This window comes from Grammomys surdaster, unplaced genomic scaffold (assembly GCF_004785775.1).
Source record: "Grammomys surdaster isolate TR1022 unplaced genomic scaffold, NIH_TR_1.0 255, whole genome shotgun sequence".
Classification (NCBI taxonomy): Eukaryota; Metazoa; Chordata; class Mammalia; order Rodentia; family Muridae; genus Grammomys; species Grammomys surdaster.
The window spans coordinates 7,142,831-7,159,644 of NW_021604696.1; the positions used below are offsets into that span (position 1 = coordinate 7,142,831).

The 16,814-nt window shown below is 47.0% G+C and overlaps 1 protein-coding gene across 1 annotated transcript in view; it reads left to right on the forward strand.

Moving 5' to 3' along the window:
• Positions 1-16,814, forward strand: part of Vwa3b (von Willebrand factor A domain containing 3B) — a 165,828-nt gene that overhangs the window by 66,507 nt on the left and 82,507 nt on the right. Inside the window, 1 exon segment of the mRNA XM_028775375.1 lies at positions 10,514-10,704. Within this exon segment, the coding sequence (XP_028631208.1) occupies positions 10,514-10,704 (191 nt within the window).

The following is a 16,814-nucleotide window of genomic DNA, read 5'->3' on the forward strand; positions in this document are numbered from 1 at the left end:
TCTAATGCACTCTTCTTATATGTCTGAAGACAGCTACAGTGTACTCATATACATAAAAATTAAAAATTACTCAGGACATACCATTTATATTTTAAATGGGAAGTTTGATCAAAACCATCCCTGCATTGGGTAATCACCTAAGCCTTTACCTTAATTTGACCCCAGCATCTACAAAGAGAGTGTCTGACTACCCCTTTCCCACATAGGCCATGGTCAGTTTAGGCAAAGATCCTGTGTCTGCTTTGTGGGAAGGCAGCCATTCCCTCAGCCTGACTGCTCAAGGCCTAAAGGCTGAAGGAGGTGGCAGTGGGGGTGGAGGGGCAACTAAGCAGGAGGCTCGGATTGTCACTTGGGTGGGCTGAAGATGAAGTAGACAAAGGTTCCCTGGCTGATTTACTCCCACCCCCACCCCCCCTCGATAGCCCCCACTCTGTCAGGGATCAGAGCAGTCTGCTTATGTAACCATAGGGGGTGGTGGCAGTATCTGGCTGAGGTGACTCATTAGCCTGGGACAGTGAAGCCACATTGGGAATTAACTTGTTTTAATCCCAAGAGCGGGACATAAAAATTCCTTAAGGAGATAATAAAACATACACTCAATGTATACAAAACAATGTAAGATGTAGTGGATGCCAAGCAACAGGGACAGCAGTCCATAGGACACAGGACAGAAAGGAGGCGAGCTGTTGTTGTTCTTAGCTGGTCATGAGGCCGTGGGGCACGGAGGAAGAAGCCAGGGGGAGCTTGTCAAAACTTGCAAAGTTTGGAGAGACAGAGTTGAGAGTCTAGAAAGAACAGTTATGCTATGAGCTGTGGCATCGCATGCCCAGATGCGAAGAGACACACGCCCAAAGCGACACGTAGAGTCTGCTCCTTGAGAAGTCACCTGACTACTGAGTAGATCACACAGGTAAGAAAGTTGTCTGACAGGTGGGGGCTACTGGGAGGAATTAGAAGAAAAAAATATGATGCTCACACAGCCTCAGGAACAGTCAGACAGCTTTGTAACTCACGGGGGTGTTAAGACTCCTTGGGGAGGTCTTAGCCTGAGTGGTTAGGGAACCATGAGGCCCGAGCGGAGCCTTGCTCTGGGTTCTCCTCAGAAGCCATCAGAGGGTGACAGGAAACAAACAGTTGCCAGGTAACACAACTCCACATCACAACAGAACCCCTGGAGCTTTACACAGCACAGAAGTGTCCAGCACATACCAGGGGCAAAGTCACAAGGCTTGCCATACAGTCAGAGATTATCATTCAGGGAAAGAAGCAAGAAAGGGTCGTCTTTAATCAGAGAAAGAGAGAGAGAGAGAGAGGGGGGGGGGGGGGAATATCAGTCAGCCAAAATGGACAGGGAGAGGCAGAATGTCGTGGAAGCTGAGGGAGATGTTCTGGAAATGGACCCCTGGGCTGGCTACCCTTTTCATAAACTCCATACAACCTAGAGTCACATGGGGAGGGAGAATTGCCTTAAAGAATTGTCTTTATCATACTGACTTATGGTGCATGTCTGTGGGGCCATTTTCTTAACTGTTAATTGATATAGGAGGGGCCGGCCCACTGTGGGCAGTATTTTCCCTAGGCAGGTGGACCTGGGCTGTATAATTGAAGTAGCTGAGCAAGCTAAAGTCAGCCAGTAAGCAGTGATCCTCTGTGGCCTCTGCTTCGGCTCTTGTCTCCAGGTCCCAGCTCTGAGCTCCTCCCCCATCTTCCGTTGAGAATGGACTATGACGTAAACATATAAGCCAGCTGAATGCTTTCCTCCCCCAGATTGCTTTGGTCAATATTTTTATCACAGCTATGGCAAGGAAACTAGGTCGACTGGCCTTCACCGCTGCCTTTATTCTAAGTAGCCCAGAGTGAGCTGCCTCCTTGATTAGGGGAAGAAGAATTAAACCCAGGCCTTAGACTTGAAACCCAGTACAGATCTGCCAGAGGGAACATTGTTGGGCAAAGCTATGTGATACCTACAGCTAGCCCACTGGCTGCTGAATGGGCAGCTGGAACTGTGTTGGGCCAGGTGCCTGACTCGTTCCGTCACCCCTACTTCAACCCCAGCTGCAAAGCAAGGAGGCAGACTTAGTTCACCATCGAGAAGGACCAGGTACAACTATTACCAGGCCGTTGTACTACCACCTGGTAGAGACTTGTGCCCTCAGGGGACATACTTGAGTTCCGGGTTACATCTCTGCCACCTGTGTGATGGGCCTCAGATACCCAAGATACTGTGTGGTTACTCACAGCTGTGAGACTCAGAGGTCGCTTAACTTACTTGCCATTTGCCAAGATGGTTAAGGGACTGCATTCACCAACATTACCCCGACCATGGACCACATAGCATGACCCCAAAATCTCATTTGATGTTGGTAATTGGAATCACAAGATTTTGTCCCAGAATTGAGTGCTCAGCTGGACAAACCTAATCCTAGGCATATTCCAACAGCCTCAATCCTGGGTCTGCCAGTGTATGGGACCTCTGCAACAGTTGTAGTGCTAGTAAGACATGTCCCCATGGGACACTTGGACCTCTGTCCCAGCTGGCATCGCCTGTGGTAGTTGTAATGGCCATGAATCATGGATTTACCTCATCAACTGGCATTCTGTAGCTACGTGGATCTTGGCTATAGTCTAGTTGTTAGGCTGGTCCTGGCAGGTTGTTGGCTTAGGTTGTAACATAGGTTGCTGACAATGGTGGCCATAGTTGTAACTAAGGAGCCATAGCCTGAGACTAATCACTCACTGTGATTATGTCCAGAGCCAGAGTCCTCCAATGTCTGACCTCAGGCTGGTGACTGTGAAAGAGACATAGTGACCCTTCTAGGTCATAGGGGTGGGCTGTGAGGACAGCTGGCCCATTTGTCTTCGTTCCTTCTGAGCAATGCACCTTCAGCATAGTCAAGAAATCTGGCTTGGGTTGCCCTTTGTTGCTGAAGCAGTGACTGCATGCTGACGACAGACTCATCCTTATTTTTATCTGGGTGCCACCCAGTTATGGAATTATGGAAGTGACATATGACTCCATGTGTCAACTTGCATCTAGCAGGCATGTCCAACCTTTAGACATTGAGACACAGTGTTGTCATCCACAAGACTCGTGTTCAAGAAATACATAATCCATTTACTAAGAGAAACACACACACACACACACACACACACACACACACAATTTCATTCTTTAAATCTATCTATCTATCTATCTATCTATCTATCTATCTATCTATCTACCTACCTACCTACTTATTTATAGGAGTATGGACATTTTGTTTGCAAGTATGTCTTTGCACTCCATGCATGCCTGGTGCCCAGGGAGGCCAGATGCGAGCATTAGGTTCCCCGGGGGCTGGAGTCACAGATGTCTATGAACTACCATATGGGTGCTGTGAACTGAACCTGGGTCCTCTAGAAAAGCAGCCAGTGCTCTCAAGCACTGTGCAGTCTCTTCAGTCCCTCACAGTGTTTTAAGCAAGTCCCTGACCTGTGTTGGGTTGCATCATAGCCAGACACAGCATGCCCACTTTTGACACCTCTATTCAGAACTGCTCTGGAAGTCTGAGCCAGAACAATCAATGAAGGAAAAACAACAGTTTGGAACCTGGTAAACTCTAGATTCAGTGAGAGATCCTGTCTTAATAAACAAACAAACAAACAAATAGGTGATAGAAGATACTCAATATTGGCTTCTGGCTTCTACACATGTGTGTGTACACGTGCATACACACGCACAGACAAAGCACATGTTAGACATTCAGAAGTTAAACTTATCATTAGCACATGCTACTGATGAAGTGCTATACGTCACCTGAAGCTAGACTGTGACTGGATTTAGTTGTGCACCACTAGCTGGAAACAACTACCATGATCACACACGATACAACAAAGGCGATGAAATGGGTTGAATCTAAAACCCCTTAGAAAAGAAAAAGGATAGAAAACAGGTATAGCCAACAGGAAACAGCAGGAAGGCGAGCATAAACCCAGCCACATGCTGCTCAGGTGTCCTGGTTCCCACAAGCTAAGTGTGTAACTGGTTGTTGTGGTCAATCATGCCTCCAGGCAAGGCTACTGATAAAGTGTACGAGGGAGTGTTGGCTGCTCAGAGGTCCTGGGCACATTCACCCGGGCACTCCCTCTGTGTAGGATACAGGAAGGATTCTGAAACAAGAATATGGCCTCCTTTGCCATAGGAGACGAAATAATTTTTCCAAACTTGAGGAAGTAGAACTTTTTTCTTTTTGACTATGCTACAGCCCACACATGACAAGGACTCTTCATATGGGATCTTCTCCACAACCATCTGTGACCCATTAGAGATACAGAGCCTCAGCATGCTGAGTGGCCATGCTTTAACCATGAACAAGGAGGGCCCCAGAGTTTACTCTTGAGCCCAAGATCTGACTCTGAGTATAGACTTGTTTCAAAATATCAATTTGATGTCACGAGGCTAAGGGCTCCTCAAGCTCTTCTGACAAGGTGTGAAAGTGTTTATTGAACCAGTGGAGAGAGAAGATGGTCATTTGTGGGTTAAATAACTAACAAGATTTTGTTGTGGTCCTGAGTGGCGTTGTGATGCAGAGAAGTACAGTCAGAAATGTATTGAGGCTGTTTTTGCTCACTGCTGCCGCGTGCCTCTTTATAAGATGCTATCTGTGGCACAGTTTCTAAACAAGCAGAATGGGAGCAGTCCAGAAAGCTATATTTAAAGATGCAAAAAGAGCTGGAGAGTTGGCTCATAAAAGCCATGTAACACTGGCGGAAAATTGATTCATAAAGGCCAAGGTGTAGTGGCATAGACCTGTAGTTTCAGCATCTTGAGAGGCTGAAGCGGGAAGACAGCAACTTCAAAGTGAGAAAAGTGAGTTTCCATTGAGCCAGGACTGCACAGAAAAAAAAACTCTCTGAAAACATAGATGCATAAATTCATGAGATGACCCCAGAGTAAATCTATGTACTTACCGTAGGTTTATTTTTGACAAGGATGTCAGGAGATTTCAATATGCGGAAAATAACCTCCCAACATGGGAGGGGGTGGGAACACGCGCCTCAGTGTAAAAGCTAAATTATAATACTTTAGAACAAACCTACACACAAATGCATATTTCCTTAGGCTCAGCAGCATTCTGCTTGTTAGCACTAGGAAGAGCAGCAGAGAAAAGATAGAAGGGGCTGTGGTGATTTGAATGAGAGTGGCCCTCACAGGCTCTCATGCTTGATCCCCAGCTCTTGGCACTGCTTGGGAAGGATTAGGAGGCGTGGCCTTGTTGGAGGAGGCGTGGCCTGGTTGGAGGAGATTTGTCACTGGGGGTGGGCTTTTGAGATTCCAAAAGCCCATGCTAGGAAGCCCAGTCTCGCTCCCCTTCTCTGCCTGCAATTTGCAGCTCAGATGTGTCTCAGCTTCTTGCATGCCTGCATGCCTGCCACCACTCTCCCCGCCATGATGGTCATGGCCTAACCCTTTGAAGCTGTAAGCAAGCTCCATCAAATGCTTTCTTCTATACGCTGTGTTGTTCATGGTTATCTCTTCATAGCAGCAGAACAGAAGCCAAGACCAGGCCCTCAGAAATGCCTGCTGCTTCATGCTTCGTGGACACTGTGGAGAAAAGGGGAAGACCCAAGAATGGAAGTACTAAGAAACAAGATGTTTGCTAAGACCTTAGACCAGTGGTGCTCGACCTTCCTAATGATGCAACCCTCTAATACAGTTCCTCGTGGTTGCTACTTCAGAGCTGTAATTTTGCTACTGCTATGAATCGTAATGTAAATGTCTGATTCGCGACATCCAAAGGGGTCACGACTCACAGGTTGAGAATTGCTGCTCCAGAGGAAGGAAATCAAGATAGTTACCATTTGTAAAGAAATGACTGCTAACCTAGCCTTCATTGCACACTTATGTGAGCTTCAGGTCTCACAATTTCCCAAAGTCTGTTTATTCTTTTTTTTTTTAAATTTCTATCTTCTTAATCTCATGCATCTACTTTATATCCAAGTCCTGAATTGGTCTATAGATCTTGCCACAACCTGGCTATTTTTTGTTGCTGGCGGTGGTTTTCTTGAAGCAGGGTTTCTCTGTATAGCCTCAGCTGTCCTGGAACTCACTCTGTAGATCTGGCCTTGAACTCCACCTGCTTCTGCCTCCTTGGTGCTGGGATTAAAGGTGTCACTCCCCCCCCATCCACTCCCACCTCTGGCTATTTTTAAACAGTTTTTTTAAAAAGATTTTTTTTAATTGTAGGTGTATGGGTATTTTGTGTCTGGCCACCATGTGTGTCCAGTACCTCTGGAGGCCAGAAGAGACCATCATATAGTCGTTTGCTACCATGGTGTCCCTTTGGTGTAATGGTTCCTGCCCTTCTGCCCAGTTGGTACCTGTGAGGTGCCGGGCACATGCGTTCAACACTAGATGCCTTAGTAAGTGTGCATTAGCAGAATATATCAGACAAGCATAGAGATACGTGCAACTGCTCAAGGTGACTTCTGTCTCATGTCATACTGTTACCGCCTGTCTCCTGGCCTCTGTCCAGAGAAGGTTTCATCCCACCTTCAGAAAAACCACAGGTCTGCTGAGAGGGTCAGCCACCTCATCAGTGGGAGGGACTGGAGTGTCATAGAGTCGCTGTCCATCTCCCTCTGTTCCCAGCTGTCTTCAGTTCTGTCCCCTCCCTCTTCTTTCCCTCCCTCTCTTCCAGAGTGTATCATGCTCTGGTCTGTAGACTACAAGCCTTCCACAATGCCCAGGACAGAAAGGCTCTCAGACAAAACACTTCCTGGTTTCCTAAGAGCAGGATAGGGGTGCATCCTGTTTGTAGTGAGACCCTCTCGCCCATTTAAAAAAAGGTTTAAAATGAGGTCATCAGTAATCTCCAACCAAGTTTTTAGGTCCCCCCAGATTTTTGCCTAAGGAGTTCTTTTTCTGAGTGGCAGCCATCAGTGTTCAGTGGAGGCAAAGCACATGGAGTTCACTTCGAGAGGCATCAGACCGACGATGCCCTTTCTGGAAACTGAGCGCATTCATTGACTGACAGTCATTCCCTGAAAAGGCACAGGACCTAGCAGAGCAGGAATGAGGCGGTAGTTGAGTAGCTTTTAGTGGATGAGGGTAGAGAGTGCATTTTGGGGGTGGGGGTGTTAGTAAATCCTTGATGGTACCCCTGATGATCTGACTTTGAGGGTAGGTAGGTGCCTGAGTTGGGGGGGGAGTAATGATGGGTGAGCCATACCCAATATCATTTTTATTGTGCCCCTGGTTAAACCAGGATAGTTTTCAAAAGCATTAGTAAGTATGGCTTCATGCCTGGAAAATGCTTTGAGACTAATCTGTAGGACGGAAAAGACCGGGCAGGGAAATTCTGTGCTTCCCTCCAAGGGACTCCTAAAGCACGTTAGCAATCTGTAGAGCAGCCTAGGAGGGCCCTGTGATCAGCATCACTGTGAGCTCACACCTCGGCAGGGAGGGAAGGCTCTGGAGGCAAGGACTCAATCACACTCCTAATTAAAATAACCGCAGGAGAACTGAGAAAGGATTCCTCTGTCAGTGACGCTAATGAACAGATGCTGCCCTCCTCCTTCCCCTCCTTGGGCTAACGAGGCTCAGTCACTAATTGGTGTAATTAGCGGTGAATGAACATGAAAACAGCTCCACTCTTCCCTCACCTCTCCAGCTCTGATGCGGCTGAGTTCTCTGCCTTGAGTGCTTGGCTGCTACTGATGCCCTGGATGGAGCTCAGGTTGGAGGGGTCCTTCAACCCCTTTCAGACAGTAATCGGGAGTCTGACTCCTGCCCAGAAGCAGAAGCTGCTTGACCCTCCGTCCTGTATGAACCTACAGGGTGAAGGTTTGTCTCTGCTCTTTAAACACCCTTGCTAGGGCTGGTTTTGATGACTCCCAGAAGGTTCTTTTTGTCATAAATTTGGACATATGCTTGATGTGGGGTCTTCATCTTTTTTCTAAGAAGGTAGCCGCCAAAACAGAGCAAAAGGATGTGTGTTGCCATGGAAATCATGGAATGAGAAATTTATTTCCCATCTCACTGGTCGAACAGGGAAAAAGAAGGAAAGGAACCAGCTTCATAGACAGGAACAAAGAGGGGTCCAAGACACAGAGATTAATTAAGGACTGGAGAAATCATAGGAACGTTTCTCCAAGGAGGCTGATCTCCCCATAAAACCGCTACATTTTCCTTTAGTGGCTTGCAGTGGTGCCAGAAGCTCTCAGTGAAACCCAAGGGGCTGGGTGTTCTGGGAGGCATCTGATTTGAGAAAGGTAGGACTGGACTGTGGTCTGTGTGGAAGCCTCCTACTGGCTCTCAGGATTCTACTCAGCGGGGCTTTGGGTGCCATATTGGTTTAAAATTCAAAAGTGGAAGCCAGCTTCTTTGATCACTTCTGACTCCAGTGGGTTTCAGAGTGAGTTCTTTCAAGGTACTGTGAGGACATGCCCATCTGATACTCCTGGGCAGCTTCTTTACATATCACTGAGAACTGACTGGCTGCAAGCTGTTTTATTTCCCTAGGTCCTGTTCTAATTATATGGCCCCTTAAATATGGCAAGCCTGGTAGAAAATTAATTTTCCATTTGAAGATTTATTTTTTAAGTATTCTTTTTTTAATTTTTATTTTTTTATTTTTTTATTTTATGTATGTGAGTAAACTGTAGTTGTCTTCAGGCACACCAGAAGAGGGCATCTGATCCCATTACAGATTGTTGTGAGCCATCATGTTGGTGCTGGGAATTGAACTCAGGACCTCTGGAAAAGCAGTCAGTTCTCTTAACTGCTGAGCCATCTCTCTAACCCTTAAAGCGTTATTTTTATTTATTTTTTTAAAATAAAGGGGTGTGTGTGTGTGTGTGTATGTATGTGTCTGTGTATGTCTGTGTGATATATATGTGTACATGTGAGTGTAGGTGCCCTCAGAGGCCAGAAGAAGGCATTGGATTTCTTGGAGCTGGAATTACAGGCCAGTGTGACCTGCCTGGTATAGGTGCTTGGAACCAGATTTAGGTCCTCTGCAAGAGCAGTACATGCCAACTGGGCCATCTCTGTAACCCTGTAGTGGCTAGCTTTTGTTAACCGGTTACAAACAATAGTCACCTGGGAAAGGGGAACCTCCAATAAGGAATTGCCTCCACTAGCTTTGCCTGTGGGCAAGTCTGTGGAACATTTTCTTAATTAAGGATTGATGTGGGAGGGTCTAGCCCTCTGTGAACAGTCCCACCCCTGAGAGGATGGTGCTGGGTTGTCTAAGAAAGCTAGCAAGGTGAGTGTGCCTTGGACACAACATTCCTCCATGGCTTCTGCTTCAGTTCCTGCCTTGTTCCTGGTGTGGCTTCTCTAGATGATGGACTGGAAACAGTAAGCTGGCATACGCCCTTCCAAGTAGTTCAGTGTTTTGTCCCAGCAACAGAAAGAAGAGTGGGACAAGCCCAGGGGCCACCTTTAATGACAGTCAATGTCTTGTAGTCTCGGGCTCTGAGGGCTGGACCAGGCATGAATCAAACATAATTAAGAAAAAACAAAACAAAAAACAAAACAAAACAAAACAAACCAAAGCAACTGCCCTGGAAGTGTGCAGGTGTGTGTGCCATTGTCCCTGAAACAGTATCCAGTACAGCAATCATGTGCAAGCGTTGCTTACGTCGGGTGTTACACATGCTGTAGAGGTGATTTGAAGTGTACAGGAATATGTATGTAGGCTTTGTGCTAACACCACATTATCACAAGGAATTTGTAGCATCCGATTGAGGTACTCACAGTGGGTCCCTGATCCAATTCTTCCTGGATACTGGATCAAAATGGGTGCAAAATTTTGGTCACCATCTCAGACCTCCTGACTCTCATGCATGTTGCTGGAGAGTTCAGAAGCCACGGATACTGAGAATTTGCCTATGGGAAGCCCCGTTGCCACACTGGGGACTGAGCATCTACCACATACACTTTCAGGTGCACTCTCAAAACATATCCACATCATAGAACTAATTTTATGTGAGTTATGCCTAAGTCGTAAACTGCTTCTGTAGAAACTCAGGCATCAGGAGTTCCACTAGGTAACAGTGTGTCAAAAGAGAAGTTCCCTGTTTTCCCACACTGAATAGAATGAATGCATTATTTCAATGGCTTGGCAGCATAGAATAAATTTCCAATAAATATAAAATCAGATTCTCCAGCAAAGCCAAGAGGATACTGTCTTCCCTCTGCTGGTAATAATACTTGCTTGAGCTCAGAGTGGTAAAATGGATGAATTACATTTAAGCCACTTGCCTAAGATAGTAGATGGCACAGCCAGGACTTGAACCCAGATCTTCTGACCCTGTATACAATGCCTTCCTGACACATGGCTTTGGTCTCTCAGCCAGAGTCAACTGAGCATGAGAAAAGTAAGAGCCCTGCTGTACCTCATTTCCTGAAGGGAAATGCGGACTCCGTGGCCTAGCAGCGGGAATGGTCCAGATTGGTAAATATGAGGTTGGGGGTGCTGGAGGAACTGCTCATGTGTCATGAGTGGCTCATGAACTGTGATTCCAGAACCAACGCCTGCTGAGAGGAAGGAAAGTGCAGAAGACACCTGGGACTCCCGGAAATGGCTCCAGAAGTACGGTTTGAAGGCTCAGAAGCTGACCTTTTACGACATCCTCGCCAACTGCTCTTTCCGCCATGCTGATGGAGTCGTGGATATAAAAGCCAAACCAGAAAACGAATCTGTGCAGACCAGTGCGGTAGGTGAAAGGCGGTGGGGCTGTGGCCTTCCCTTGAAGTTTGAGGCAGATAGTGAGGCCTCCCTTAGATCAGAAGCCAAGGGCAGGCCACATTGAAAGATGGCGGGGGGGAGGGATTCAGCCAGGGTTTCCATGACAAAGGTGTCCTTTTGCTTCCTGACTTCTCGAGATGGTACCCATGGGAGTATTGAGAGCCGGGGCATGGGTCTACATGTCTTAGTCTGTTCTGAGTCGATCTAACAGAATCCTTGGTAGGTGCTTCATGAAGAAAAGCTTATATTTAGCTCATACTTTAGAAGGTCTAATATCAGGGAGGTACCATCTTTTTGGCCTCTGATACAGCCTCCCCCTCACCCCCAGCTCCTAGCTGTGCCACATAGAAGCAGAAAGAGAAATAGCCATGAACAGAAGGGGACCGGATGTGTTGGCGACTCCATTGTACAGCGGCCTGTGCTAGTGAACACCCACACTGTAAGATCAGCATTACTGCCTGTCACTGATCTTCCACTAGACCCTGCTTCTTAGAGCTTCCGCACCACTCAGCACTGCCACCCTGGGGACCTACCACAGACACTTTTGGAGACCCACTCAAATTTCCAAGCTATAAGAAAAGTTAGAAGTATATTATACCTAAGCCACCAACTGAACCAATAGAAATTCAAACCTTGTAAGTGCCTGGGTTGTTCGCTGTTATGTCAAAGGAGAGACTGTTTCTCTGCCTATATTGATAAGAAAGGAGAAACCGCTGGTGATTGTATAAAGAGACGGGCATCTGTATGGTCCTCTTGAATTTCCAGTATCTTAAAGATGCAGTACTCCAGTGGGCACCTGCCAAAATACAGTGGATTTCCAGTAAACATAAAATCAGATTCTCCAAAGAGTCATGGTGCCAGACAAGTATGTTTCAAGCTCTGAGAGATGTATTTCCATTGGACCTAATGGTGTCCACTAGGATGCTTCTCACAGTGCCTGACTCTGGCTCCCAAGGACCAAATTATTCTCAGTGTCAATGATTTCTAAACTTTCAGATCCTGTGTTTGAATCATCAGGTCTGAGGCGGGGACCAGGGTTTTACATCATGTATGTCCTAGCTGTGCCCATTCTGTGTTGCTGTAGCAAAATATCTGAGGTCAGGAAATTTATAAAGAAAAGATGTCTATTTAGCTCACACTTCTAGAGGCCAAAGAGTCTGTCTGCTCTAGCATCTGCTAAGTTTTCGGTGCAGACATCGTGTCGTATCAACTCACAGAAAAGAAGGGAAGTAGGCATTGGTAGGAAGAACACATAGATGAGGGGGAAGGAGGGAAGAAAAGGGGGATAGGTGTGGCGTCAAGGGGGGATAGGTGTGACAGCAATGGTGGATGGTGGTTTTTCAAGTCGACAGGATTTAGAATCACCCAGCAGAAAAACCTTTGGGCATACCAGTGAGGGAGTTTCTAGATTGGGTTAAGTGAGGTGAGAAAATCTACCCTACCTGTGAACAAAGCCATCTGGAGTGCGGGCATCAGCAGTCTGTGGACTGAGGTTCTAGGCTGAATAAAGAGGAGAAGGCGAGCCAAGCACCAGCATCCATCTCTCTCTGCTCCCTGGCTCCTGATGCCTCATGCTCCTGCTTGCACGAGCTCCTCACCATGATGGAGGCCCACGCTGTGGGCCAAAATAAACCCACCGTTCCTTACCATGGGTTTGTCAAGTATCTGTGACAGCAGCAAGAATAACCCAGGCAGGGAGGCTGACCTGCTTTGCAGCAGTCCACTCTTAGGGTAACCAATCTAGTTCTGTGCCACCTAACACTCCTACAGGAATCCCTAATCAACCTTTAAAGGCACTGTCTCCTTGTATGGCCATGCTGGGGACTAAGGCTCAACACGGTTGGGACAAATGACTTTCAAACCATGGCAAACACCCAGGAGAGGGTGAAGGCGGTGGACCAATGGCTGACTATACAGTGAGAAAAAAATCATCTATATGTGTAGAACAGGGACTGTTGATAAGCACAGAGAGACTGAGCACTGTCACAGTCTGAAGCAGAAAAATCAATGTGTGTGTGTGTATGTTTGCATGTGTATGTATGTATGTGTGTGTGTATGAGTATGTACGTGTGCTAGTATGCATGTATGTGTGTGTATATGTTTGTGTGCGCATGTGCTTGTGTGTATTTATGTGTGTATGTTTCTGTGTGTATATGCGTGTATGTTTGTGTGTGTATGTATGTATGTGTGTATGTTTGTGTGTATGTCTGTGTATATATGTATGTGTGTGTGTATGTATGTGTATGTGCCAAGGATCAGCCTTGGTTTGGAGAGAAGGGATGTTTGAGAGTGGCAAAACAAAGGATGGGAAGTCCAAATGTGGGTTACAAGCTGACAGACTATGTTCTGCTCAAGAGAGCTTTCCAGATTGCTCTATGTTCTGCTTTTTCTGGAGATCTCCAGACAGCACTCTGCTCCAGACAGTTTTTTTTTTTAGTTCTAAAATCTCTGGATGGCTCACCTCTAGCAGATCAAAAGCCCAGTCTTTTATTTATATAGCAATTCAGTCATTACCCCACCCTCAAATTAACATTTCTACCAGCCTGGCCCAGGACCTAAGCTCCCTCTGTTGCAGGCTGACTTTGAACTCAGGAGTCTGCCTACCTTTTTATCTGCCTGTCTTTGTATCTTTGTGACAAGCTGCCTCATAGTGCAGCTGCCTCTCTGTTCCTTTATATCTGTGAAGCTGCTTATACAATTCATGTTGCATCCTTATATTCTGCATAACTGAGAAATTACATGTTTTTGAACTCATGCTTCTACTGTTCTTTCCCATAGCCTTAAGGGCTGTCCTGGAGGTCACAACGTTCTATCATTTTGCTGAGACATTAGACATACCCTGGGCTCCCAGACTTGTGCTGTTTGACTATCATGGAGTCATTAACCTTGGCAGAGAGGACAGTCCCTGAAGGAGAAACATGAAAATACATATACTATTGTACAAACAAGTCTTACACCCACAGCAGCCATCAACACTCATGGAGGTCCACACCCTGCTGGCTCTGTTCCATGGGCAGGAACCCTTGTCATACTGCCCTTTACATGGCCAAGCCGGACTCAGCCTGTGTGTGTGTGCATGTGTATATGTGTGTTTGCATACGTGAATGTGTATGCATGTATATGTGTGTGTATATATATATGTGTGTGTGTGTGTGTATGTATATGTGTTTATATGTCTGTGTACACTTGTATGTTATATGTACCTGTGCATGTGTGTGCACATGTGTGTATATGCATGAATGCATGGAAACCGAGGATGTGAGGGTCAAGGTCCTGCTCAAATACTGGGTCGCTTGATATATCCTAAAAGGCTGTGATGGGGGGTCAAGGCCTTTACTGAGAGGTTTGTAGATCCAACTGAGGGGACACTCCACTCTTTGATTGGCACCACGCTGGCTGCCACCCAGTTCCTTGCCTTCCTCCCAGTTGGACTCTTTTCTTCTAGCTGTTCAGCTGTTGTGCTTTTACCTCCTTACCCCTGCGTGTTTACAACAGACTGCTGCAGGAGGAAAAAAAATACATAAATTGAATTAGAAGAACACAGCACTGACGAAAAGCTCGCTGCCTGCCCTTGGAGGCAGGAGCAATTACTGCAGCTTGGGGGAAGCCTCATTCGAGGCTTTCCCTTCCCAGCACGGCCCCCTTGGCTTTGCAGATATCGTTCTGCCATGTTCAGGAGGTCATACACGACTACGTTTTCATTTAGAAAACACCCAGCTCTGAGTATTTAAAAGTATCAATCCTTGCTGACTTTGACACAGCCCGCTGTGAGCTTCTGGAAATATGGGAGGCTCCGGGCCAGCTGGAATGGTAAACTCGCTCTTCCTGCTTGGCAGTCTTGATGATATTATGAGGGCCAGTCTGAAGAACGAGGCTTATGAATGGGGTTGGGGTGGGGCTAGCTCACGTTTCTTATGCTACTGAATAATAATAATATAGTGAAGGCTGAGACCGATCCTGTCTTACTCTTTCTTTTCATAGATAGTGGGGAAGGGGACTTTGCTCCATCTTATTTTCAGACCATAGGTCTCAACTTGGGTTTGCTCCTGTGGTTATGACGTGTATAGTAAGGCGACACTGTGGCTATAAGATGGATAGCTTCTTTAAGATTCCCAGTCAGCAGGGGGTGGATTCCCTGTGTGACTGTCTATAACAACACTGGTTCAGGTATGGTATAGTCCTGCCCATCTGAGAAATTAACAACCAAGAAGATCTTGGTGTGAAGGGTTTCCAAGATGGACGGAGAGGTAGGGATCATTTTGCCAGCTGGAGCAACCTTCTTCATGTCTTTAAACCAGGCATCATCAGGTACAACTTGGGAAATCTCTGAGCAGAGCCTCACAGTTAGGAGATTGCCCAGCAGACGTGGTCTTTTCTCTGCCGCAGACACTGACTAGAGAATCTACACAGTGCTTTGTGCTCCGTACCACCAAGGCACCTTTGTGTTCCCCAGAAGGGAATGGAGTTGCTGGGTAGGGAATTCTCTCCCAGCAGACGGAGGCCAGTATGATCGGAATCCTCCAGGCTGCCATGTTGCTCTGTCTTCTGCCATGCCGCTACCATGACGGCCTGCCTCCACACAGCTCTCTGGCTTGCTGTTGTTTTGCTTGGTTGTACCTCGGTCTCTTAGAGAAATGACATCATGATGTCTGAGAGACAGGCAGGAATGAAGCTTTTGTGTGTCATCCCCAGGGATACCTAAGGCTGAGATGGAGGGAAGGCACCCAGGGTAGAGGACAGCTACCTTCACCACCCCCACTGGGAGTGTGTCGCTGATCAACCCTGTTCTTACCACAGACACACCCTGGTTCTTGTTCCTATGTGTCCCCAGAATTTTTGTCCTCTCTAGTAGGGGCTGGTCTCTCTCTTGGCCCGATGTGGGTGGTAGCCTTTTCTCCTCCGATGCTTCCTGACTGTCACTGTCTCAAGGCTGCCATCCACCTCCTTGGGCTGTGCTGGGCCCAGCTCACCTGCTCCGTTCTTGAGTTTCTCCTTTGCCGTTACTGACTCCAGCCCCCGTTTTTCATTCTCTGGGATGTCAGTGCCATGTGGGTGACCCTTACAACATACTTTCATTCCTTTATCCCCTCTCCTGATGGCTCCCTCCTTCACTCCTCTCCCTGCCACGGTTATTAAGCCCTTGACTGCGTTATTATGAAGAACTGCAGGTATAGCCTGTGCAATCAGTTCTAACCATGCCTCTTAGATTACTTTTCTAGGGCATTTCTTCTGTGGCTTGACACCCCCCTCCCCAGTCCCCATGTCAGTCTCCCTGGGCTCTGCTGGTTATGATTCCTGTCATGTTTCCACTGTGCGTGCTCCTCACACAGATCCTCAGAACTTTACCCCATCTTGGATCATCTCCTGTAGCCAGCACAACTCCCAAGCCATTTGAATTCAAGTTTGTATCACATCTTGTGGATGGCAGTTGACCATGCTAGAACAGTCCGGAGGCAAACACTCAGTTGTTATGCTCAGTTTCGCTTTGGATGAATGCTCCTGCCCCAGGAAGAATTGTCCTTGCTTCTGTTTAACACCCTCCACCTATGGACTCATCTGTCACCCCTCCCCCAGCCAGCATGCAATCACAAATATGCTGCTGTACCCCACTGTTCACGTGAGCACTAACAATCTGAGCTCTCCGAGCTCATGCGCCTGAGCAGCTGAGCCGTCTCCCCGGGGTACTGTACGATACCTTTAACACCCATGCGGTTGATAGATTTTTCTGACCGTGCGCGGACGCCATCGGAGCAGCCGCTTGCTGCCGGTGTTTGCCTCTCTGCCTGCACTTCATCTGCTTCAATCTTCTAGAGAATATGACACATTCTCTTTCTCCAGTTCTGTTCTCGTGAGCTCTATAATCTACCCCAACCATGCAGAGTCACCACCGCTCCATGAAAACCGGGATATATGAATCTTTAAATTCAGAGATCAGTTCTAATTCCCTAACCTCTTTCTTCCCTCCCTCCCCAGCTCTCCCTTCCCCTTTCATTTCCCTTTGCCCACCATCTTTCCTCACCTCCCTTTCCTCTTCCTTCCTTCTCTCCTTTCCCCTCCTCTTACAGGAATCCCTGGCCT